At 47.0% G+C, this 21,442-nt stretch overlaps 3 protein-coding genes across 9 annotated transcripts; all 3 read left to right on the top strand.

Moving 5' to 3' along the window:
- Window positions 1-19: 19 nt before the first annotated feature.
- MED22 (mediator complex subunit 22) lies at window positions 20-6,158 on the top strand. 2 transcript variants are annotated; one of them, XM_072936696.1, is made up of 4 exons: window positions 20-202; window positions 783-863; window positions 1,103-1,311; window positions 4,824-6,158. In XM_072936696.1, exons 1-4 carry the CDS (start codon window positions 80-82, stop codon window positions 5,014-5,016), a joined length of 606 nt encoding a protein of 201 aa, XP_072792797.1. In that variant the 5' UTR covers window positions 20-79; the 3' UTR covers window positions 5,017-6,158. The 2 variants fall into 2 exon arrangements, with proteins under 2 accessions (XP_072792797.1, XP_002199224.1); XM_002199188.7 differs by having other exon boundaries at window positions 22-202; window positions 4,818-6,158.
- Window positions 6,159-6,499: 341 nt separating this feature from the next.
- SURF6 (surfeit 6) lies at window positions 6,500-9,247 on the top strand. Its single transcript, XM_002199102.7, has 4 exons — window positions 6,500-6,700; window positions 7,083-7,298; window positions 7,890-7,981; window positions 8,429-9,247. Exons 1-4 carry the CDS (start codon window positions 6,607-6,609, stop codon window positions 9,098-9,100), a joined length of 1,074 nt encoding a protein of 357 aa, XP_002199138.5. The 5' UTR covers window positions 6,500-6,606; the 3' UTR covers window positions 9,101-9,247.
- A 1,596-nt stretch (window positions 9,248-10,843) lies between these two features.
- GBGT1 (globoside alpha-1,3-N-acetylgalactosaminyltransferase 1 (FORS blood group)) lies at window positions 10,844-20,030 on the top strand. 6 transcript variants are annotated; one of them, XM_072936692.1, is made up of 8 exons: window positions 10,845-11,146; window positions 13,066-13,141; window positions 13,702-13,817; window positions 14,576-14,638; window positions 15,788-15,838; window positions 15,938-15,973; window positions 17,901-18,035; window positions 18,425-20,030. In XM_072936692.1, exons 3-8 carry the CDS (start codon window positions 13,753-13,755, stop codon window positions 19,107-19,109), a joined length of 1,035 nt encoding a protein of 344 aa, XP_072792793.1. In that variant the 5' UTR covers window positions 10,845-11,146; window positions 13,066-13,141; window positions 13,702-13,752; the 3' UTR covers window positions 19,110-20,030. The 6 variants fall into 6 exon arrangements, with proteins under 6 accessions (XP_041575670.2, XP_072792793.1, XP_072792792.1 ...); XM_072936691.1 differs by having other exon boundaries at window positions 12,818-13,141; XM_072936690.1 differs by lacking the exon at window positions 13,066-13,141 and having other exon boundaries at window positions 10,891-10,910; window positions 11,036-11,146.
- The last annotated feature ends 1,412 nt before the right edge of the window (window positions 20,031-21,442 follow it).

Below are 21,442 nucleotides of genomic sequence, written 5' to 3'. Positions count from 1 at the left end.
GCATGCCGGGAGATATTACGGCGCGCGAGATCTCGCGGGGTCTCGCGAGAGCGCGGGGCCGTGAGGGGAGGGCGCGGCCATGGCGCAGCCCCGGGTGCTGCCCCAGAGCAAGGAGACCCTGCTGCAGTCCTACAACAAACGCCTCAAGGACGATGTCAAGTCCATCATGGACAACTTCACCGAGATCATCAAAACCGCCAAGGTGGGCCTGAGCGGGCCGGCCGCCCCCCTGGGAGCACCCCCGGTGCTAAGTGGAGAAGGGCGGGGGTACGCGAGGAAGAACGGGCTGTGAGGGGAGAACCTTTCGTAGAATCTCCAAATGTTAAAGGCTTTAAAGGGACCGTAAATATCGTCTCGTTCCACCCCCTGCCATGGGCAAAGACGCCTTCCATCAGACTAGGTTGCTCCAAGCTCTGTTTCAACTTGCCCTTGGACACTGTGGAATTGAACTGTAATTCACATGTGAATTTCACATGCAGAATTTCACATGCATCATGTGTGATTTCATTGCACATCTATAGGAAATCAACACACATTTCCACACCCATAGGAAATTCACACACGTTTCCACACCCATAGGAAATCCACACACATTTCCACGTCCATAGGAAATCCACACACATTTTCACGTCTATAGGAAATTCGCACACATTTTCACGTCTATACGAAATCCACACACATATCCACATATAGATTCCCATATATTGTACCTTATAACATAGTAATTATCTATTTGAATTTTAAATATGTAGAGGTGGATTTGTGTACTTTTTTTTCTTTAGATTGAGGACGAAACTCAAGTTTCTCGAGCAACCCAGGGTGAACAAGATAACTACGAGATGCATGTCCGAGCTGCAAATATTGTGAGTAGCACTGTGGGCAGTACATCCTGCAGTGGCTGTTGGGTTCATTTCTGGATCTTCATAACACTCCCAAGGACTGCTGCCAGGAGAGTAACTTCGTGCTTAGGGAAGGTTGGGTCAGAATTCTGTCACAATCCTCATATTGTGTGAGTTTTTATCCAAAGTTTGGGTTGACGTGGGAGATCTTGGAACTGGAGCAAAGCCGTGTTCTGATGTGTGATTTTTCTCACTGCTGCAAGGTCCGAGCTGGCGAGTCCCTGATGAAGCTTGTGTCTGACCTGAAGCAGTTCTTGATCCTCAATGATTTCCCCTCTGTGAACGAGGCCATCAACCAGCGCAACCAGCAGCTGAGGAGTCTGCAGGAGGAGTGTGACAAGAAGCTGATTGCACTGCGGGATGAGATCTCCATTGACCTGTACGAGCTAGAAGAAGAATATTACTCTTCCAGGTACAAATAGGGCAGTGGACTCTGCCTTACAACTCCAGGCCTTTTTGGGGTAGTTAGTCCAGACCATCAAATAGCCCTTAGAGTATAGGTGTTGAGAATGTTCCAAAAAAAATTTCAGTCCTGCTTTTAATTAGGTCAAACTCTTTTTCTTCAACTAAAGCAACTGCCTTTTCCTTGTAGATACCCTACAGGGTTTAAATGTCCTGGTGAAGGAGATGTTCACAGCATCCCAGGTTTGATAGGTAATTTCCTTAGGCTTCTGTTGTAATCATTAGAAAAGAAGATGAATTTCCTTGAGGGAGGTCCCTCTAAAGGAGCCTCTGGCTCTCTCCCTGCAGATACCAGCTTGCTGGCTGGGTCCTGATGCCAGCTGGTGTCACCTCACCTTCGTGGTGAGTCCTTTCACAAGTGACCTGGTCACACATTGTGCCTTTTCCTTCACAGTCCACTGCCCCCAGCTGCCTCCAGTCCTGCTGGGGTCAGCATTTGCAAGGAGCAAAAAGACTTGCTCAGTTTCATTCAATAATGAAGTATTGTGATAGGATTTTCTAAGGAATGACTTATTATAGATTTGTTTGTGGGATTTTTAATATTTTTAAAAGCCTCTTATTTAGCAAACAGACTTTACAGAATTCAGACACTTTATTTTTTTTTTTTGTCATGCACTCCAGCACTTCTAGTTAATGAAAGCAGAAGAAAACAAATTTAAACTTGGTTATTTTGGCTGCACTTTCCGAGCTAAGTGAAGTCAGTGCAATAGTTCTAGGACTTTTAAACAAAATTTTAAAAACCTTACTTAAAATTTTACTGACCAGGTTTTCTATGTTTGCCTTTTGCATTTTTCTAAGAATGCTGAATGCCTATAACCCCAGCTAAGTCAACTAAATTGCTCAATATCTTTGAAAGTAAGGCCATTGTTTATGAATAATATATGTATTTTAAGAGTAAAATGATAATAATATGACACAGCTTAGAGATAAAAGTTTAGAGTTGTTTTTCCAACTTTATTCAGTTTTTTGAGGAGGTTGTGATGATGACAAACCCAAGCACCTGTGCAGGTGGTGCTAGGTCCATGACATAGCAGTGAGCTTATCCAGAGGGACGTGGTGTGGGATGAGAGTGCCCCACATGTGCCAGGCATGCTTCCCTCGCTCTGTCCCCAGACTGCCACCTCTGTGTGCTGGTCACTCCCACTTTTGGACTGAGGGGTTTGGGGCTCTAAGATCACACAGGTTCTGGCCATGCTGGCATGGTCTGTTCACCTGCCTGGCCCCAGGTGCCACATAAAGCAGCCCTTGCTGGCAGAACTAACGTGGAAGCACAAATCTTGGTGTACATCAGATGGATTTGCCTTCCTGCTCTTGTCTTATGGGTCACGAGGTGAGGAAACCTGGCAGCTCTGCAGAGCTGTGATCTGGCCCTTTGTTATCATGTAGCACTTGGTCGTTTGCTTCCTCCCTTCCTGTGCTCTTTCCTGTCTTATTCTGCACCAAAGAAATTGTGTCTGTGTAAATACAGAAACAGTGATTTATTCAAAGTCCTTTTATAATTAGAATACTACAATATTTTTAATGAAATCTTATTGTCTAATGTGGGGGAAAGGGTTTTCTGTTATGTCACGGTCATGTTTCAGTGGCTGTCAACACAACAGCCTGTTTGCCCCCAGAGGGCAGTTCCTTGCTGTCCTGGGAATGCCTGGGCAGTTGTAGGGGCAGGTGTTTGCCAGACTTTTTATGTGCACATGGGGCTTTTGATGAGACCCAAAAGCAAGTCCTTGAAATTAAACCCAAGAAGATTGTCCTGCAAGAAATTTTGCTTTCCTGCCCTGTGATCAAGTAGTTTTCTAGAGCTGTCCCTCTGCCCTCAGACTGGCTGGGTGCCTCAGGGGAGTAGTGAAGTCCCTTCCACGCCCTGAGGAGCCCTCCCAGGACACAGCAGCAGGCTGGCCAGTGCTCCTGGGCTGTGCAGAGCTGCTCACTGAGCCTGACTTGTGAGGAGCGTTAGCTGAGAGGTGGAGCTTAGACTCTGGAACTGTTCTAAGTGGGGCAGCAGGAGAAGCAGTCGTGCATCTGACACAGCTGAGACGTGGTCAGCAGCTCCCCTGCCATGCTGTGGTCAGGTTCTCCTGGGAGGGCTATGACAGAACAGGAGTTGTAGTTCTGGTTCAGTCCTGATGGTCTGTGTTAACTGAACCCAGCTCCACTGTGCTGGGGACTGATCTTCCAAGGGATGTTACAGAAGCCCCAGATACAAACCACTGCCTTCTCCCTTCTCCTGCAAAGCCAGCTGGGTGACGCTGCCAGAAAAGAGCTCAGCTTGCACCTAGTGTTTTGTGTGCTTGTTCCCCAACGTGGTAACTGCAAGTCCAGCTTGCCCTCTCTCATCCTAACCCCCAGACCTGCATTTGTGTTCCATTGCTCCCTCCTCTGAGATCACAGGAGCTGTCCTGAGTGTGGGGTTAAATCTCACATATTTCATGTTTGTGCAATATGAACTGTCTCATATTTCTATACTTAAAATATTTTCCTAAGCATCAGTCCATACATTACAAATGTAAATAAAGCTGCAACAACAAAATCACTTGACCCACTGGGTTTGTTTTTCTCTGAATGCAAGCTGCTTTTTGCTCCAGCACTCACTTTGTCTTGGGTGTCTCTTGTGTGTGCAGCTCCTTCTTCTCTTTGGGATTTGTTTTGGTTTTGTTCCAGTTCCTTCCATGTTTCTTTTTAGTTTTGGCCCTTCCACATTATGTTTTCCTCAGAGTGGGCAAGAATTAGCCAGTTGTTTAAAAACCTTTTTTTCCCACACTGCTGGTTCATCCAGTGTTGGAGTCCAGCCAGCTGCTTTTAGAAGCCCTGTTAGCTCAGGCTCTTTGAGAAAAGGCAGGAGCTGTCAGTATTTTATAATCAAACTGGGAATCTTCAATGGAAGACCCAAACCTGTGGAGCACTTTTTTGAAAGGGCAGGGGTGCAAATAGGGTTCTTTATTGTGACAGGGACAGGCCCCAAAACAATTGTGGCAGGTGTTTTTTCTGAAGTAAAATTTAAAGCAGGATTTCTATTTTTTCCTTACATAGGTTGCAGACTAATTCCAAGTAAAATAATTATGGGTAAGGTCTATGTTTCACCCATCAGTAGCAGAAGTTGCATATTTGGGGGTGCCAGGACTTTAGCTTAGATCTTTTCAGATACTTGGAGTGTCTGGATTAGAATTGAGCCTCTGTTTCATTTTGTAACCACAGTTCTTCTCTAAAATTGCCCCAATCCTCACCAAGCCCAAGAGATTTTAGGACCGGCCCTTAGGGTGTTGTCTTAGGGAAGGCCAGTGTCACATGACTTAGGATTATTTCATGAACACAGACTTTACATCCAGCTTGCTTTTTTTTTTTTTTTTTGCCATTTTCTTAATGCTTTGCTTCTGTCTTGCTCCCTTCACCCTTTCCATCCTTCCCTTCCTCTGTCACCACACCTGCTCTCTCCTCACTGGGGTTGTTTGTTCTGGAAAGTTACAGTCTGTGTGACAGCAATGATCTCCCGCTGTGCGAAGCCTACTGGAGACAAGACTTTGCCACGCTGTCCCCCGAGAGCCTCTCGATGCCTCTGGCAGCTGCCACAGCCGAGCAGAGCGGTGCCACCTCGCAGAGTTCCACCCCGTCGCACCCCCACGTGAACGGGCACGGGGCGGGCCCCGCCGAGCATTCCTGAAGAGGCTCCGCTGCATTCCTGAAGAGGATCCGGGCGGTTCATCCCGGGATGGCCCCTGCTGCAAGTCTTCCTCCTGCTGTGCTGAGCAAGCGGCTCCTGCTGTCGGGAGGAGGCACTGGAGCTGTGCTGGCAGGGCTCTGCTCCCTGCATGGCTGCAGTGCTTCCTCCGCGCCAGGACCTTGTCAGGAGCGTTCCTGTCCCTTACGAGATAGAGTTATGTAGACACAAAGTGAATCTCATTTGCTTTAACGTGACAGTTCTGTGTAGAGTTCATTAGAAGTCTTAGAAGTTTGTTTCCATGTGAGTGTTGGGAGTTGAATTTCTTTGGGATAAACTTGAGCCAAATGTGGGGGCAGTGAGCGTGTTGGGGTTTTTACTCTGCTTCCCATGGTTATTGACGTTCTGGCTGCTTTAAAGCTCTCTCAGGATGGCATCTAACAACCTCTGGTCTACTGTAAAGAGTCTTATAGTATTTTTACACAACAGTCTTCACTGTCAAAATGCTTTACAAACTTGAACTCTTGATTTGGAAGGAGGTCTCGCAGGAGACCCTTATGGAAAAGCAGTGTTCCCCCCTTGGAAGAACAGGCAGACAGGGATCAGACTGAGGGATCAATGACACCACTTGCTCAAAGCTGCAAAGAGAAGCAGTGTCATGCTTTAGTCAGTTGATTCCTTCCTCAGTGTTTACACAGAAATTCCTGTTAATGCACTCTGAGCTAACATGGAACCACTGTTTATGTTGGCTTTTAGTTTTGTCTAATGAAAAAATCTTGAAAGCAGTGAGGAATACTTGATTTCTCTCAGTTTCCTTCCAAAGAAACACATTTGGTGCTTGGTCTGCAGCTGTTCAGCAGCTCAGCACATCTTCTTTCCTTTTGTGGTGGCTCTGCCTTGGCTCGAGCTGTGCAGCTGAAAGGGAGACGCCACTGAACTGAACAGTGTCACCACAGCTCGGTGTCACGGGCACCACAGAGCCACCAGGGCATTCCAACAACTGAGCTGAGCTTCCCCAGCTTTCTGCTGTAATGTCTCATTTCTTAGGATGTGAATTTTTGCTAATTTTTTTGTTTGTTTCTTTTTCTTCCATTCCATTTATTTTTGTAATTAGGTGACTTAATAAAAATGACTGGTTTGTATAATTTTTAAGGCGTGTGTTTTCAGCCATAGTGTCACAATATGAGCGTGCACATGCGAGGAGGCGGATGAGCTCCCTGCAGATGTTCCCGTACAGGGGCTGCAGGGAAACCATCACGAAACTCGGCCGTGCTCTGGGCACCTCACCCCGGTGCAGGGCAAAGCTCGGTTTTATCCTCCAGTAAAGGGAGCTTTGCAAAGAAAGCGGGGTGCGAACCGGGGGCTGCCTGCGGGGATGTGTCTGCACGGAACGGGGGCTGCAGCCGCCCGGAGAGCCCCGAGCAGCCCCGGCGGGGCTGAGCATCGCCGCCGGTCCCGGGGGCGGCTCCGAGCGCCCGGCGCTGCCGTCACTTCCCGGCTGCGCGCTTCATCCATCACTTCCTGCCCGGGGCTCCACGCGGAGCGCTCCGCCATCCCCACGCTGCCCCGGGCACCTCTGGGACCGGGCTGGCAATGGCCAGCCTGGCCGCCCAGGACTCCTACCTGCAGGGCTTGGCCAGGAGGGCCGGCGTGCAGCACGCCCCGGAGTCGCGGAAGAGGAAGTTTGGTACTGGAACGCTTCGGTTCTGTCCTCTCCGGCCGGTTTGTGGGAGGCTGGGCGCGACAGCCCCACGGGGTGCTTGGCCCGGGATTGTGCCGGTTGCTAACAAAAAAACCCAATCTGCTCAAGCAAGGAGCTCCCGAACGCGTTGCGCACATTGTACTGGAAGCCCTGGAAGTCAGTGGTCTCCATTCACTGTGGTGATGGATGTGGAGAGCTGGAAGTGTGCAAGGATGTTTGGTCTAATTAAATAAATCCTGAAATGTGAAATTTTTGGCCATTTAGATATGTCGTTGCGATGCTGGAACATTAACGTTCAGTAGTAACTGAATGTTACGAGTGGGAACGTAGCATTGTCCTTTTTGTGTGATTTGTTTTTTCCTTCTAGTGTCTAAGCCAGGCCAGCCCGAGGATTCGGGTAGACAGGTCAAAAAACAGAAGAAAAAGAAGCCCAAGAAGCAAACTGAGAAGAAGAATGCTCCTTCAGCCAAGCAGGTGCTTTCTAACACCAGTAAACCCACTCCAGGACAGAAAGCAGCACCTCAAGCCAGCAAATCATCTCCGCAGGGTGGTACACAGAACAGAAAGGAGAGTTTGCCTACTGGTAAGAATTCCAGCTTTGCCATGGTCTGATTAAAGTGACCTGGGTTGAGCTGGCTGCTTTTCACTTGCTTCACACAAGTCTAGTTTGGAAAGCCTCAATTGAGAACATCGTTGCTTATTTCATGTGCCCCAGAAGCTTTTGCCTATGGACAGGAATTTGTGCCATCACCACTGGGTGGCTCTCTGGAAACGGTGTTTAACTGAACTGCAGAGGTTTTGTGCCTGTGAGTAACTTTGGGAATTACACGTGGACGCAATCCCTGTCCTGCCAGTCCAGCTTTCCTTTATGACAATGAAAAACCAGATCACAGAGAAAAGATGTCCTGAGCCTCTCTGTTCCACAAGCTTGGGACTCGTCTGTGGCTTGCCAGGCAGCCCCAGGGCATGCCAGGCCCACTGCTGGCAGTGTTGAATGATAAAAGAGGAAATTCTAAAGAAACCAATGGAATAGAAACTCTGGGTTTGTTCGGATTTTCCGTTCCATTCAAAGCATCTAAAGAGTTCCCAGAGTTTTTCCCATAGCCAGAGAAAGTGCTACTGTTCAGCTGATGCTGCTTTTTAAGTATTTTTATTTTCTCCCTCTCATTTTCAGGAAGTAAAAGTGAACTGAGTTCCCCTTCTGTTTCTGCAATCAGTGTGTTGCGTCAGAGACTCCATGAGAAGATTAAAAAGGCTTCTGGACAGGTATGGGGACACTGAGTGTGTATCCATATGTGTGTTTGTGCACTTGAAATCCTCCCCAGCCTCCCAGGGCATGGGGGGGCATGTGGGGACAGAATCTCATGGGCTTAGGGTTTGAGCTGATTCCAGCTCATAAGGAATTGCCTGTAGGGATTGCCAGGTGACCTGTGCATGTTCTCTGGAAAAACCTATGAGAAAAGATGGGGTCAGCTTCCAAGAGAACGTGCCTTTGGTGATTTTTAGGCAAAAGCAAAATAGTGAGAGGCTGCAAGGGAGCAGCTACAGCCTGTTGAGGGAAAGCAAAGGGTTTGAAATGTTGTTACAGCTGAGTCACAGCTTCACATCACAGGTGGTGCTTCTTGGGAGGAGTTTGAAATCAGGAGCTTGGGGACAGCCCACTTTTACTTCTGCTTTAACCCTTTAAGGCTTCTCATTCATCCTTCTCCTTAGGATAATGCCAAGGAGTTAACCCCTGCAGTCCTGGAGAAGAGGCAGCGAAGGAAGTATGAGAGAGAGAGAAAGAAACGCCGGCGAAAGGAGTTGAAGATGAAAGCAAAAATGGAGAAGAAAGAGACTGAGGAGGCACCAGCAGAGCCAGAAAACAAAAAGGAGGAGAGCAAAGCTGAGATTGTCTTCAACAGGGTTGAAGTTCATGAAGAGAATGACTTAAACAAGGTCCAGAAAAAGAAAGAGAAGAGGAAAGCAGTGAAAGGCAATATCACTCCTCTGACAGGCAAGAACTACAAGCAGCTGCTGAGCAGGCTGGAGATCAGGAAGAATAAACTGGAGGAGCTGAAGGAGAAGGACGAGAAGAAAGCTCAGGAGCTGGAGACCAAGATAAAATGGACAAATGCTCTCTATAAGGCAGAAGGGGTGAAGATCCGTGACGACGAGGAGCGTCTGAAGGAGGCCCTGAAGCGCAAGGAGAAGCGGAAAGCCCAGCGCAAGAGGCAGTGGGAGGAACGGACTGTGAGGGTGGTGGAAAAGATGCAGCAGAGGCAGGACAAGCGCAAGAAGAACATCCAGAAGAAGAAGAAGGAGAGGATAGAGAAGAAGAAAGCCAGGGCCCGGAAGAAGGGCCGAGTTCTGCCAGAGGACTTGAAAAAAGCTGGGTTAAAGTGAGAGGGAGGCAGCTCTCCTGGCATTGGGGTTCCAGGGTGGGGTGTCTGTCTGTCACACGGGGCTGTGTCACTGCCACAGCTTCCCAGCCTCATCATGCTAAAAAAAACAGTTGTATGTTTGTTAATAAAGTTTTCTATACTAAAGAAACAGCTTCTGGCTGCTTTCTAATAGGAATTATTATTTTTCTAAAGGGGAAATGTCATTTGCTGTCACTTCCTCTGATGTGCAGCACAGTGTCCTTGCACCCCCCAGGAATGGGAAAGGGGAAACAAAAAGGCAAAAAGACCAAACACGGGATTCACCTCAACACAAAGATACTGCAAGTGTCATAAAACCTTTGCCTCTATGAACTTGAACAATGCCTTTGAAAAGAAGAGTGGATCTTTGACACATTTATCCTCCCCACTACACGAAAACTGGAAATAATTTTCAATTTTAAGACAGTGCTGTTCATTTATAAGTTATGTTTTATCAGCATTAGGTCAATATAGACATAAACACACATGTACACATGCATGGATTTATTATTGTGGAGCTAACTGATCCTTTTGGATCATCCATAGGACACACTGACTGATCCTGATGGTAGAAGGATTGGCTCCAAGCCTGTCTTTGGCAATAATAAAAAATTAGGCAAAAAACCAAAGAATTCTGACAACCACAGGTGCCTGCAAGGGTTTCTTCTTTGCACAGTTCACCAGTGCAAAATTTTATTTGGTCATTACCAATTTTGTCCTTTGTACAGAAATACAGATGTGAACTTGAGCAGCGGTTTGCCCAGCTCAGGAGGGAAAGCAGAGCTTGGCTGCTGGCAATTCAGCCTGGGGAAGATTGGTGGGAACAATCTATCCAGAAAATAAAGCAGCTCTGCCCCTGAGATTAATCAAAACTTGCTGGTGCCCTCCTGATCTTGGTTGGTGTGAACTGATAATTTGTACTGAGCTCAAAGACATTACAGATTGAGTCTGGTTTGTCAGAATCTGTGCTATTGATGATTCTGAGATTGCAGAAAGTCTCTGTCTGTCAGCCCCGCTGCCAAAGCAGAAGCCATAATTGGTCTGTGCTGTTTCAAGGTTGTTTATTCTGTTTATCTCTACCATGTTCTGCTGCCCTGCCGCAGCTCTGTCCTGCAGGGCAGCGTGTGGGGCTCTGCCCTCAGTGGGATGGTACAAACATTAAATACCACAAACTACCTGTGCTGGATTTACAATAACGTGCCAATATCTGTCACCTACGTTGGACAGTGTGTCCCCAGCCTGAACCAACAGAAAAATGCCAACACCACAGTGAAACATGGAGGGCATGAAGAAGGAGAAAAAGGACAAGGCACACCCAATTTCCTCCATCTTGTCCCCTTTGGACCCCTCATCTAGAATCCTAAAATTTTACTTTTGCACCCATGCCACACTTAATTATTACTTATATCAAACACTCAGAGCTGGTAATTCACCCTGTAAGATTGAAAACTCTTTTCCATGGGCAGAGATCACAGCCAGTGTCTCTGGGGGCTCTGTCCAGGGGGGTTCCTGACCCCTGCCAGGGTCCCAGGGCAGCCAAGGCAGCCAGAGGGAAGCCCTGGATTCCCACATGGTTGAATTCTCAAGTCTCTCAATCTGGCTCTTTGGAAGAAGCTCTTTTTTGCCTCATGCCTGAAGCTGATGAATGTGCTGTGAGGGAAATGCAGGCTGTGCTGTCAGTGCTTCCCAGCTGGATCCCTGCCAGAGCCCAGGGAACTCCCTGGTGCCAACCTGAGACTGCAGCGCAGGAGCCCCAGCAGTGGATTTGTGCGAAATTCCTGTTCAAGCCTCAGGTGTGACTGGACACATTTGTGCTCCTGCTGCCTGCTCCACACTGGAGTCCAGCAAGGAAAGCTCTCCCTGGGCACAGATGGAGCTCTCCCCATGGATATTTTCTCTTTCTTCACTTTCTGAACAGCCCTGCACTCACAGCTTGCCACTTCAGCTGTAGAAATCTGAAATGCACGTTTGGAAATCTGAAATAGTTGCTCTGCAAAGAATATTTTCCATGGAACGGTCTACAAGTGAGGTATTTATCAGCTGTCCAGAATGCTTTCCAAGCAGGGCTTGAAGATAAAGTAATGCTTTGTTCTGGGAGGTCAAACAAGTTCATTTGGGAGTAACAGAGCTACTTTCAGCCATATCCCTTTTAAAAAACTCTCTGAACAAATTTGAGGAACCTGAGTGGCTATTAAAAATGGTTTAGCTCTGATTTCTATTTGGTTGGAGATTCTTTCATCAGCTGCAACCACATCTATTAAATTGCTGTTTGTTTTCATGGTAAACTGTAAATCAGTTGAGGTAAACCTCAGTGAGATGTTTTAGATGCAAAGGATGTTTCAATCTCAGCTGTCTCTAGTGCTCTGGCAGGTTTGTACCACAGAAATTGAAAATAAGGGGGGAATGCATCAGCTGTGCTCTAAATGATGTAATATTTCAAAATATGTGTATTTCTCTTCCTGAGGGATTAGTTGTTTACTCTGTAAAAAGACACATGGAAGTGCTCTATGCCCATTACAGCAGCTGAAAATGCACTAAAATAACCAAACACCCACATCTTTTTTTATTCTGTGTTAGCCCAATTTGAGGACAACTGTTAGTCCCCTTTATTCTCTCTGTTCTTGATCCTCTGTGCTTCCCCATCACCCAAATTCTGTTTTCTCAGCCTCTGTACGCCATGGAGATAGAGCATGGGTCAGGTGCAGAAAATGGGAACCCCCAGGAGACTCTGCAAAGGGATTGTTTGTGTATTCCTTTATGCTTTGGGTGGAAATGTTGGGAGGATATTTATGCAATTGGAAAGTGGCATCGAGCTGGGAGGGGCTGCAAGCCCCAAGGAAAACAGGATTCAGTCAGGGCTTGATGTCTTAGAAAAACAAATAGCCTGGAAACGGAGTTTGTTTCCATGAAGTCAAGTACGAGGTTTGATGGGGCTCCAACTTGGTTGGGAGAGGTTCCACAGGAAACACAAGGATTGCATTTGGGCACAGGCTGAATGTCATCCCAGTGCTGAGGTCCAGCAGAGCAGGCAAAATCCTGTGGGAATGTATGAACTGGGACAGCTTTTCGGTTTTGGGGGGCAATCCAGCTTTACTCCCTACTGCTGAGGGCTCAGCAGGGGAATTTGGGGGGTTTTGACACCAATTTCATGAGAATGGGCTGATTAGAGAGAGTCCAGTCAGATCTGGCAGAAATAATCCCAGATCTTGAAGTTAGAAAATTACCGAGAAAGACTGAAGGAGGTCTTAAGATACATATTTATATAGACCCACACTTAGAAATAATGATTAACTATATATATATATACACACACATATATGTATGTATATATATAGTTAGTCATTATTTCTAAGTAGGATTTTGTGATGCTTCCTGGTGAAAGCTAATTAGATCCTCTCAAAGGAAAGTGAGGGAGAAGCACCAGAGAGGATTTCTGTGTGACACGGTAAAACAGATTAAAAAACTTTTTGCCACTTGTCTTTTTCCAGCCAAAGAAATTAAAGCAGAAAAATCACTCCTGCCTGTTCAGATCCATTGGCAGTGTCCTATACCTTACCAAGGGTCAGTAATGATCTCTGGGATTACTTCAGCACCCTCCAAGAAGCATCATGTACTCCTCCCCTTAGTATAAATGCTACCATCTTTATAAATGCTTGATAAACAGCCTTTTTATCATTTTACTTTCTTTCCTTCTCTGCAGGCTCCAATCACATTCTAAGAAGTAGAAAGCTGTAACTGGAAATACAGCTGGTCTCTCCAGCCAGCCTGGAAGAGCACTTGGTGGGCAGGATTGGGTCCTGAGGAAGCAGCAGTGAGAGGGAAACCCACAAGTCTGATCCACAGCTCCCTGCTGCTGTCCTCACTGAATGGAATAATGAAAGGAATAACAATTAATGTGCTTGTAACCCCTTTGGAGAACCACACAAAGGCATTTTGTGTTTGCCACAGGGACCAGCCAAATTTCACACTCTGGGCACCTTTGCTTTCCTGTGAACAGAAGAAAAGATTGATTTGAGCTTTTTAGGTAGGACTGCTGGGCTTGGGAAAGTTGATTTTCATGGCTGTTGTAGAGGAAATAATTTCTTTGGTTTAATCTTTACCCAAGGTGCCTTATGTGAAATGTTCCTTTCCTGTCTCACACCTCAGTTTACCTTTCCTTCAGGCACTTTGCAGGGAGTGTCCCTGCTGGTTACTGGGCTGTGAAAGGTGGAGTTAATCAGCTCAGGTGATAACTCTGTTAGCTCTCTGATAGGACAGGAGTGGGAGATTTGATTCAATTGCGAAGGGTGAGTGCTTGAGGTGAAAAAATGGAATCTACAGAAAGTGGGATCGGATCAGAAAGGCTCCCCATGCACTGGAGCTGGGGTTAAAGCTCCCTGAAATGAAGAACTTGCTCAAACATTTTACAGATGCTGCCTCAGTGCCCTGACTCTTACAGCCTGATGCCTTCTGAATCAGAATTTATCTCTTCAGAAAGACTGAAAGAGAAACTACCAAGAAGCTTCATCCTCCTCTGAGGGCAGGACCGATTTCCCTCAGAGGGAGGTACTTACAGCCTCTTTCCTTTATGTTTGTTCTTTGCAGAGTGGAAGCTGCTGGAATTCAGAAGTCGCCCTTCCTTCTCCTCTAGAAGATATGATTTCCAGGAAAGTGCTGCTGGCATCTCTTGTCTGCCTGGGTGGTGTTGCTGCAGTTATCTGGTAAGCATTTGCTGGCCAGCTGGGTCATACCTAAAACATCCTGTGTAGATCCTGTGGTAAAGCTCCTAGAATAAATAAATAACTAAAATAAAGGCTGTGACGTGTAAGAAAGAACAGCAATTTGTGTAACAGATAAAGGAGAACTGCTAGAGGGAGAAGGCCCTGAGGGAAAGAGGAAAAAAGAGCAACTGGGTCCAAATCACTAACACTGTAGTGACTCACAAACAAATGCCTGAGTATAGAATATTCCAGTTGCATTTCAGCTCAGGCCTTAACAGAGGTGATTATCTGTCTCTTCACACAGTCCAAACTCACTCCAGTGTCACCAGGGACAGCTTTGTAACTATCAGACATCAGAGCTTTCAGCTACTGAGAATTTTGTGCCTGAATATTCTGACAACTGAGTATGACTTCTAGATTATATGGAGCAAACTCAAACATTGTTGGAAGGGAACCTGAGATAAGGCATTTCTGTTAAATATTAAAATATTAATTATGAAATTATTCTGATTTATTGCATTTTTATGATGTTGCAATTTGCTGTACTTTCACCTTGTGGGTAGCTGCATTTTGCCTCAGCAGCAGGACATCGTGTTAAAATGTGAACACAGCAGATCCTACACTAATTAATAAAGTAGATATGGAGTTACCCAGAGTTACCTCTCAAAATCTTTGCCAAGTCCTTAGGTGACCCTGGAAAATCCTAGGAAGGTTTCCTTCAACATTTCCTAGCTTAAAACATTTCTTTGCTCTCACAGGGCTGTAGCTGGGAGTGGAAAAGTGCACTACCTGCCTTACTACCTTCCTTGTCCTGAAATCTTGTAAGTATTTTGTTCTGTGCCTAATGACTAACACAGATCATTGTTACAGTCCTGCTCCTCTGACAGCACGAGCAGTGACTAACAGGTGGTTTGTCCTTTATTTATGAAGCTGTAATTAGTCACTCTGTTAAAACAAAAAGCTAACAGTGCTGTTGGGGCCTGCCTGCCCTGCAGGTCTCACAGGTGAGGGAGGTTTTGTTTGTTGTGGGTCCCAGAGCCCAGGACTAAAAGGTTAAAGCAGTTTCCTTATCAGGGTGTAATCACACACCTGCACATGCACAACTGTGCTCTGAGCATCCACTTGCTAGGCAGAGACACCTAAACCAGGGAGTGAGATGAGCAGGCACAGGAGGAGCCCTGGCACAGTCAGGAATAACCCCCCAGTTCTCACCAGGCTCCTGTTCCTCCCTCTGAGATCTGCTCTGCCCCCACTCCATGGATGTGTTTGTGCCACGGCAGCACCTGAGCTCTGAACAAATGCAGGGGAGCTGCTCCTGAGCTTGTGCCTGAGCCACCCTGGGTGCCAAGAGCTGTCCCAGAGCTGCACAGGAGAGAACTGACACTGTGCAGGACCATGGCCCTGGTGAGCTCCTCACTGCCACATTGCACCACAGCTGGGACATGACAAGCTGTGGCTTTTCCCATGACCTACTGTTCTTGTAAGAACAAAACCAAGCCATGCAAATAGGAAAAAAAAAAATGTTTCATGAAGGTATTTCTGATTATTCCAGCCCATTCCAAACCATTGTGTCTGGCCAGGTGCTTCTTTCTCTGAATGCTGTTGGAAATTTGATTATTTCAGGTAGTTCAGCCCTCCAGGTGACCAGGAACACTTTTGCAGGGCATGGAGCACCTACAGGACCATTGCTGACAGTCCCACATGGATTTTGACCCCTAACCCCTTATTTCCCCTCAGATGGGGCTGCTGCCAGCACCTCTCTGTCCCTGTTGTGTGTTCTGTCCCAAAGCTGTCCCTTGCCTGGCAGCCCTGGAGGTGATGCCTAACCCTGGGCCAGGCAGGGCAGTGCCCACTGCAGCTGGGGCTGGGTTTGGACAGCTGTCAGTGCAGCAGCAGGTCCTGAAGCTAAACTTGGTTGATATTTCAAGAAAAGCATAACAATCCCTTTCTTTTCCCACCCCATCATGCAGCTCCATGAAACTCCAATATACAGAAGAGAAGCTAATCCAGCTTTTCCCCCAGTAAGTACTGGCTTTTTATCTCCTGACCTTTAAACTGCTGTTCCTCTCTTTCCAGGCATATTCATGTATTATTCAATGGATATTTCTTCCTTTTTACAGATTATTTTATCAGCAGCCAAGAGTGCTGGCGCCAAAGTAAGTTTCTTTGTTTGAACTTTGTTTCTGCTGAGTTTGGTTTGGGCACTTTGCAGCACTCACAGTTCCAGAATCCTGGGGCACACTGAGCAGGACCTTGTTCCATGAGAACCCAACCACAGGGGTGTGTCAGCAGCTGCCTGTGCTGCTCTAAGGTTGGGTTTGGTTACTGCACACTAATTAACACACTTCCTGTTAATTCCTGATTATCCCATCAGCACGCACGTGCTCTGTCGTGGCCAGGAGCTCTTTTTGGGGTGGCAGATCTGTAATAGCTGTAAGTGGGCAATGCCTTCTGGAGCTGTGCTGTAGCTGGAAGCAGCTGTGAGAGAGCTTTGAACCCATTCCAGGGCAAAATAAAGCACGGGTGCATTGTGTGACCTCCAGCAAACCCAGCCAAAGCAGGGAGTTTAAGGGAAGATTTGGGACAGCAGCACTAAGAAGTGGCTGGACAAACTCTCTGTGCAGCTCAGGTTGTTACAGCCTCCTTTGGCCTGACTTTTATCTGGGGCTATTCACCTTCAACAGCCACATTCTTTTGCATGTTAATAAACACACCCTGTTGGTACACACACACACACACACACACACACACATACACACATACATATATATATATTATTTCCCCCACATATTCAGGATGTTCTCAGCCTGAATATTTCTTCCATATTGGAATAAATTTCAGTGCTAAATCAGCTGGTATATTCTGGGCTAAACGAGGGGAGAAACTCAAAGCTTTTCATGCTCTGTGTCTTCTGACACTGTGAGGATGACCACGACTCACTGGGGAAGCCAGGGCAGCCCTTTAAAATCAAATTTACAAAGCTTAGAGAAAGGAACATGCCTATTTCCTTCCCTCTCCAATAAAAAGGATGATCAACCCAGAAACAGGACAGATCAGTTAGTCCATTTTCTCCAACCCAAACTCTTCTCCCTGTAGAATTTAATCTTTCAATCACAGGCATTGCTGCAGGAAGGAGTGGAACTGTAATTCTTGTATCCTCTCTGACTGAAACGATCAGGTCTGGCTGGGATTTGCTGCCTGAAGCACCAGGCTGCTCCCCACAGCTCCCCCACTTTGCTTCTGGGGCTGTTTTGCCTTGGGGCTGTGTCAGTGGGAGCCCCCAGGTGTGGCCCTGGTGCTGTGTGTGACAAATTTCATTAGCAGAGGGCTCCAGCTCCTGGTCTGGAGCAAACCTGAGCAGGCTGGGCTGAATTCCACCACAAATGCCATCTCCTTTTAAAATCAAAAAGGTAGGAATGAAACACTGAAAACAAAGCAGCAAATGGAAACAGCACTGCAGAGCTGTAATAGGGCAGAATCAAACTCTGCTGCATTTGTATTCAGATTTCCTCTTCCCTCACAGGAGATTAAGGGTTTTTTCTAACTTTGTTACACATTTGAACGCTGGCTCACATACAGCATTTTAAATTATATCTGAATGTGTTGGAGCTATATATAAATACTGGAAAAATAAGCTGTCATACTGCAAGCTGTGTTTTAATAACACAGCAATGGGGTATATTTTATAGTAATTTTCATATTATTATTAGTTGTGGTTTAATCTGCATGTAGCAATCTGCATCAGGCTGGTAGCAAATAGGCACAGCTTTTCATTCTGAGAGTTCAGTGGTCATTAAACTCTCCTCAGCAGAAAAGTCCTTAAATGAGATTTTAGCAGATCCTCAGGTTTTTGCTGATGTCTTAAGTGCTTAATTTCAGCCCAGGAATTGAAATATCCATGCTCTGTAACCTCAAATGAGAGTGCAGGGAGTAAATATCTGAGGCTAATACCCTCCACGGTGAATTAATGCTGATTCACACACTCCTCTAGCTGCTTTTTTGTGCTTCTTTCCCATTTACTGGCCTCAAAACCAACAGGAACAGTTACATTTCGATTACATTTCTGGCTTTTTCCCCCTTCAGGCGCCAGGATGTGCTGACAGTCACGCCATGGCTGGCCCCCATCATCTGGGAAGGGACCTTTGATCCTGAGATCCTGGACAGTGCCTACAGACCCCTGAACCTCACCATAGGGGTGACAGCCTTTGCTGTTGGAAAGTAAGAGAAGCACTCAGTGCACACCCCTCTGAACCCCTAATCTAGAAACGTAAAATTTTACCTTTGCACCCGTGCCACACTTAATTATTACTGATATCAAACACTCAGAGCTTGTAACTCATCCTGTAAGATTGAAAACTCTTTTCCATGGACAGAGATCACAGACAGTGTCTCTGGGGGCTCTGTCCAGGGGGGTTCCTGACCCCTGCCAGGGTCCCAGAGCTGCCAGGGCAGCCAGAGGGAAGCTCTGGATTGCCACATGAGGCATCACCCCTTTCCTCTGTCACACCACTGCCTTGCACAAGGGGCACAGCACGGCCCTGCCTGTCCCTGCTGTGCCCCACGGGCTGTCTCTGCTCAGGTACACCAGGTTTGCTCCTCCTGCTCAGGTACACCAGGTTTGCTCCTCGCTTCCTGCAGTCGGCGGAGCAGCATTTCCTGCGGGGGTACCGAGTGAACTATTACATCTTCACCGACAGCCCCCAGAGCATCCCCCACATGCAGCTGGGGCCGGGGCGGAGGCTCCTCACGGTCCCCGTGCAGAAACCCTCCAGCTGGCAGGAGATCTCCATGCGCAGGATGGAGGCCATCAACCAGCACGTGGCCAAGCAGAGCCACGGCGAGGTGCAGTACCTCTTCTGCCTGGACATCGACATGGTGTTCCACAACCCCTGGGGCCCCGAGACCCTGGGGGACACGGTGGCAGCCATCCACCCCGGCTACTTCGATGTCCCACGAGAGCAGTTCCCTTACGAGAGGAGGAGCTCCTCGGCAGCCTTCATCCCTGAGGGAGAAGGGGATTTCTACTACGGAGGGGCCGTGTTTGGAGGCTTGGTCAGGAAAGTCTACGAGCTCACCAAGATGTGCCACATGACCATCCTGGCAGACAAAGCCAACGGGATCATGGCAGCCTGGCAGGAGGAGAGTCACCTCAACAGGCACTTCTTGTCCCACAAACCCTCCAAGCTGCTTTCTCCAGAGTATATATGGGATGACAGAAAGCCAAAGCCCCCCGAAATCCACCTCATACGTTTTTCCACAGTGAAAAAGAACTACAAAGAGGTCCGAAACTGACCATCCCTGCAGAGAGATCCTCCATGCAACCAAAGGCACCAAAATTAGCTCCTCCAGGATGTGCCCCACCTTGAATTGTTGCTCCTGGTAGGAGCAAAAACTGGGAAGGGGATGTGTGGATAGTTCCTTTGGAGAACAGAGTCTAAATGCATTTCAGAAGCAGCAAAGTGCAGGTGAGACTGAAAAGGTTTCTGGATTCTCACTCTTTGTAAATACATCCTGCTTGAGGCTTTAGCACGCAAAAAAGCATCCACAAGGACAGTTATACAATGCATGGCTGTAGTTGCCTTTGCCTGAATGTTTTCCTGAGGGCTGGTGGAAATTTAACAAGATCAAAATGGTATTTCACATTCCTGTGGAGGAGAAGACCTTGGGTTTTGGTTAAGACCTTTTCACTTAAAAAGAAAAAAAAAAAAAAGAAAATTGCAAGGCAATACATTTTCCTGAATTGTGATTTAAAATAACACCTTTTGTCAGAATCAGGAGGAAAGTTGCACTTAGAGCTCATTATCCCTGGCTGGTGTGCAGCAGGATTTCTTGGACCTTCTCAGCAGAGAGCTGGTGCCAGGCATTGCCCGTAAGAGCCCGGGTCTGACAGGACAAGCAGGGTGAACTCATCTAGCAGTTATCTCCCAAATTCCAGTCTGTGCTTTGGAGACCCAAGTTTAGACAGAGCTGGCACAGCTCAGAGCAGACTGAACTTCTTCGGGTTTATTTCAATCACAGATGTGCTCTGAACCTTTTCCCTGGGTCACATGTCTCTGTGGATCATGTAATCTTTTCCAACACAGAAAATCTGCTTTTGAGATGTTCATGTTCCTCTCCGTTGCTTCAGCCCTTTCCAATTTTTCTGAGCTCTGTGAAATAAATAGGCGAGAAGCTGCTGGAGCTGACAGCACGAGCTGATGCCTTTCCAGCAAACAGGATGATTTCATTCCATAATGAAATGCTCTGGAGAAGCTGGGAGTTCAGCGTGGAGCTGGGAGTGGGCTGGGGTTAACATTTTCTCTCCTTTAGAGCCCGGCAGCTCCCTTGGGTGAGCAGCCACGGCGTGGCTGGCAGCTGAGGTCACAGCACGGGGGTCCTGTGCCACCTCCCTTGTCACAGCAGGGCTGCCATCAGCATCATCTCCCTCTGCCACCGAAGGGCTGAGCACGTCTGTCAGTCCCTGTGCTCTCAGAGGGAGCTCAGGAGGAGCAGGGTGAAAGGGTGAACGGGCTGTTTCTAAGGGAACACTTTAGTTGGGGGTGGGGGGAAAGGAAAAAATAAAAAATAAAGAGGGAAAAAAAGCTCATTTGGTATAGAGAGGGAAAATAGGGAAGAGGTGCCTGACTGTTCCTGCTTCTCTTCACACAAGAAAATTGCTGTATGGCAGCGAATCAAGTATTCAAAGCTTTAGGGCCCCACCACTGATTGCAGATGACTTAACGAGCCATTTCAGTCCTGTGAGCAGGCTGGAAATGGCACTTGCCACTGTCATTGCAGGCATTTCATCTTCCAGAAGACTAATTAGAAAAGCTTTCACGGACCCATAATATAGATAAGGTACCTGAAATACCTCCAGCCCCAAAGCCCCAGTGGCAGCTGGGTTGGCTGATTTGTGCTTAATCCAGCAAAAGGTCTTTATTATATTTTCTCCAGACTATTCTTAGTGATGTGGTGCAGGAGGAAGATTCCCCTTTACATAACTAAACCAGAACTGAAACCCTGCCATGTACATTGGGTGACCAGGCTCCTCACCTAAGCCAAAATGGTGAGGAAAAATACTTATACTTATAGAAAAATACTAATCCAAATATTTCCAGAAAGATACATTTCCAACCAGCCCAGGATTAATACTGTCTGTTTCTTAATTGTTAAATGAACTAGTGCCTCAAGGCCACGCTGAAACTGGGTTCTCATTATGCTAATTATACATATATGCATATGGATTCTTTACCAGCCAGAAGGAACTGTCCAGTCAAGCCAGATAATTTTATCTCCTGGTGTCAGTACATGTCTGGGCTGGGCTAGACCTCATAGAAAAGCGCTCAGATTCCAAGAAAAACGTGAAGTTCCATAGCAGCCACAAATCCATAGATCAGCTGTGGCAATGGCCAATTCCCCTTATGCCTTAATTCTGCTGGAAATTGCTCTGGGTTTGCAGCATAGGGCTTCACTCTGCCACATTAATTATTGCATTCCTGTGCAGATACTCATAAATCCTCTGTGAGAGGAAGTTTTGCAGCACAAATGATGGGTGATAGAGGGTGGTCTGTGTTTCTGGGGTACCTGTTTTGAACAAATTGTGAAGGGCTTGGTCTGAGCTGTGCATCTGAGCTGCCTTTTGGCCG

This window comes from Taeniopygia guttata, chromosome 17 (genome assembly GCF_048771995.1).
Source record: "Taeniopygia guttata chromosome 17, bTaeGut7.mat, whole genome shotgun sequence".
Classification (NCBI taxonomy): domain Eukaryota; kingdom Metazoa; phylum Chordata; class Aves; order Passeriformes; family Estrildidae; genus Taeniopygia; species Taeniopygia guttata.
Note: the sequence above shows the minus strand (reverse complement) of the source record. Positions and strands in the feature narration are given on the sequence as shown.

Excerpts from the sequence above, each read along its gene's own strand:
- MED22 (XM_002199188.7), top strand. The coding sequence starts at position 80 with ATGGCGCAGCCCCGGGTGCTGCCCCAGAGCAAGGAGACCCTGCTGCAG. Across the intron at positions 864-1,102 it reads ATGTCCGAGCTGCAAATATT|GTCCGAGCTGGCGAGTCCCT; the intron begins GTGAGTAGCACT and ends CACTGCTGCAAG. Across the intron at positions 1,312-4,817 it reads GAAGAATATTACTCTTCCAG|TTACAGTCTGTGTGACAGCA; the intron begins GTACAAATAGGG and ends TGTTCTGGAAAG.
- SURF6 (XM_002199102.7), top strand. The coding sequence starts at position 6,607 with ATGGCCAGCCTGGCCGCCCAGGACTCCTACCTGCAGGGCTTGGCCAGG. Across the intron at positions 6,701-7,082 it reads GTCGCGGAAGAGGAAGTTTG|TGTCTAAGCCAGGCCAGCCC; the intron begins GTACTGGAACGC and ends TTTTCCTTCTAG. Across the intron at positions 7,982-8,428 it reads TTAAAAAGGCTTCTGGACAG|GATAATGCCAAGGAGTTAAC; the intron begins GTATGGGGACAC and ends CCTTCTCCTTAG.
- GBGT1 (XM_041719736.2), top strand. The coding sequence starts at position 11,078 with ATGCACGTTTGGAAATCTGAAATAGTTGCTCTGCAAAGAATATTTTCC. Across the intron at positions 15,839-15,937 it reads CTAATCCAGCTTTTCCCCCA|ATTATTTTATCAGCAGCCAA; the intron begins GTAAGTACTGGC and ends TCCTTTTTACAG. Across the intron at positions 18,036-18,424 it reads ACAGCCTTTGCTGTTGGAAA|GTACACCAGGTTTGCTCCTC; the intron begins GTAAGAGAAGCA and ends CCTCCTGCTCAG.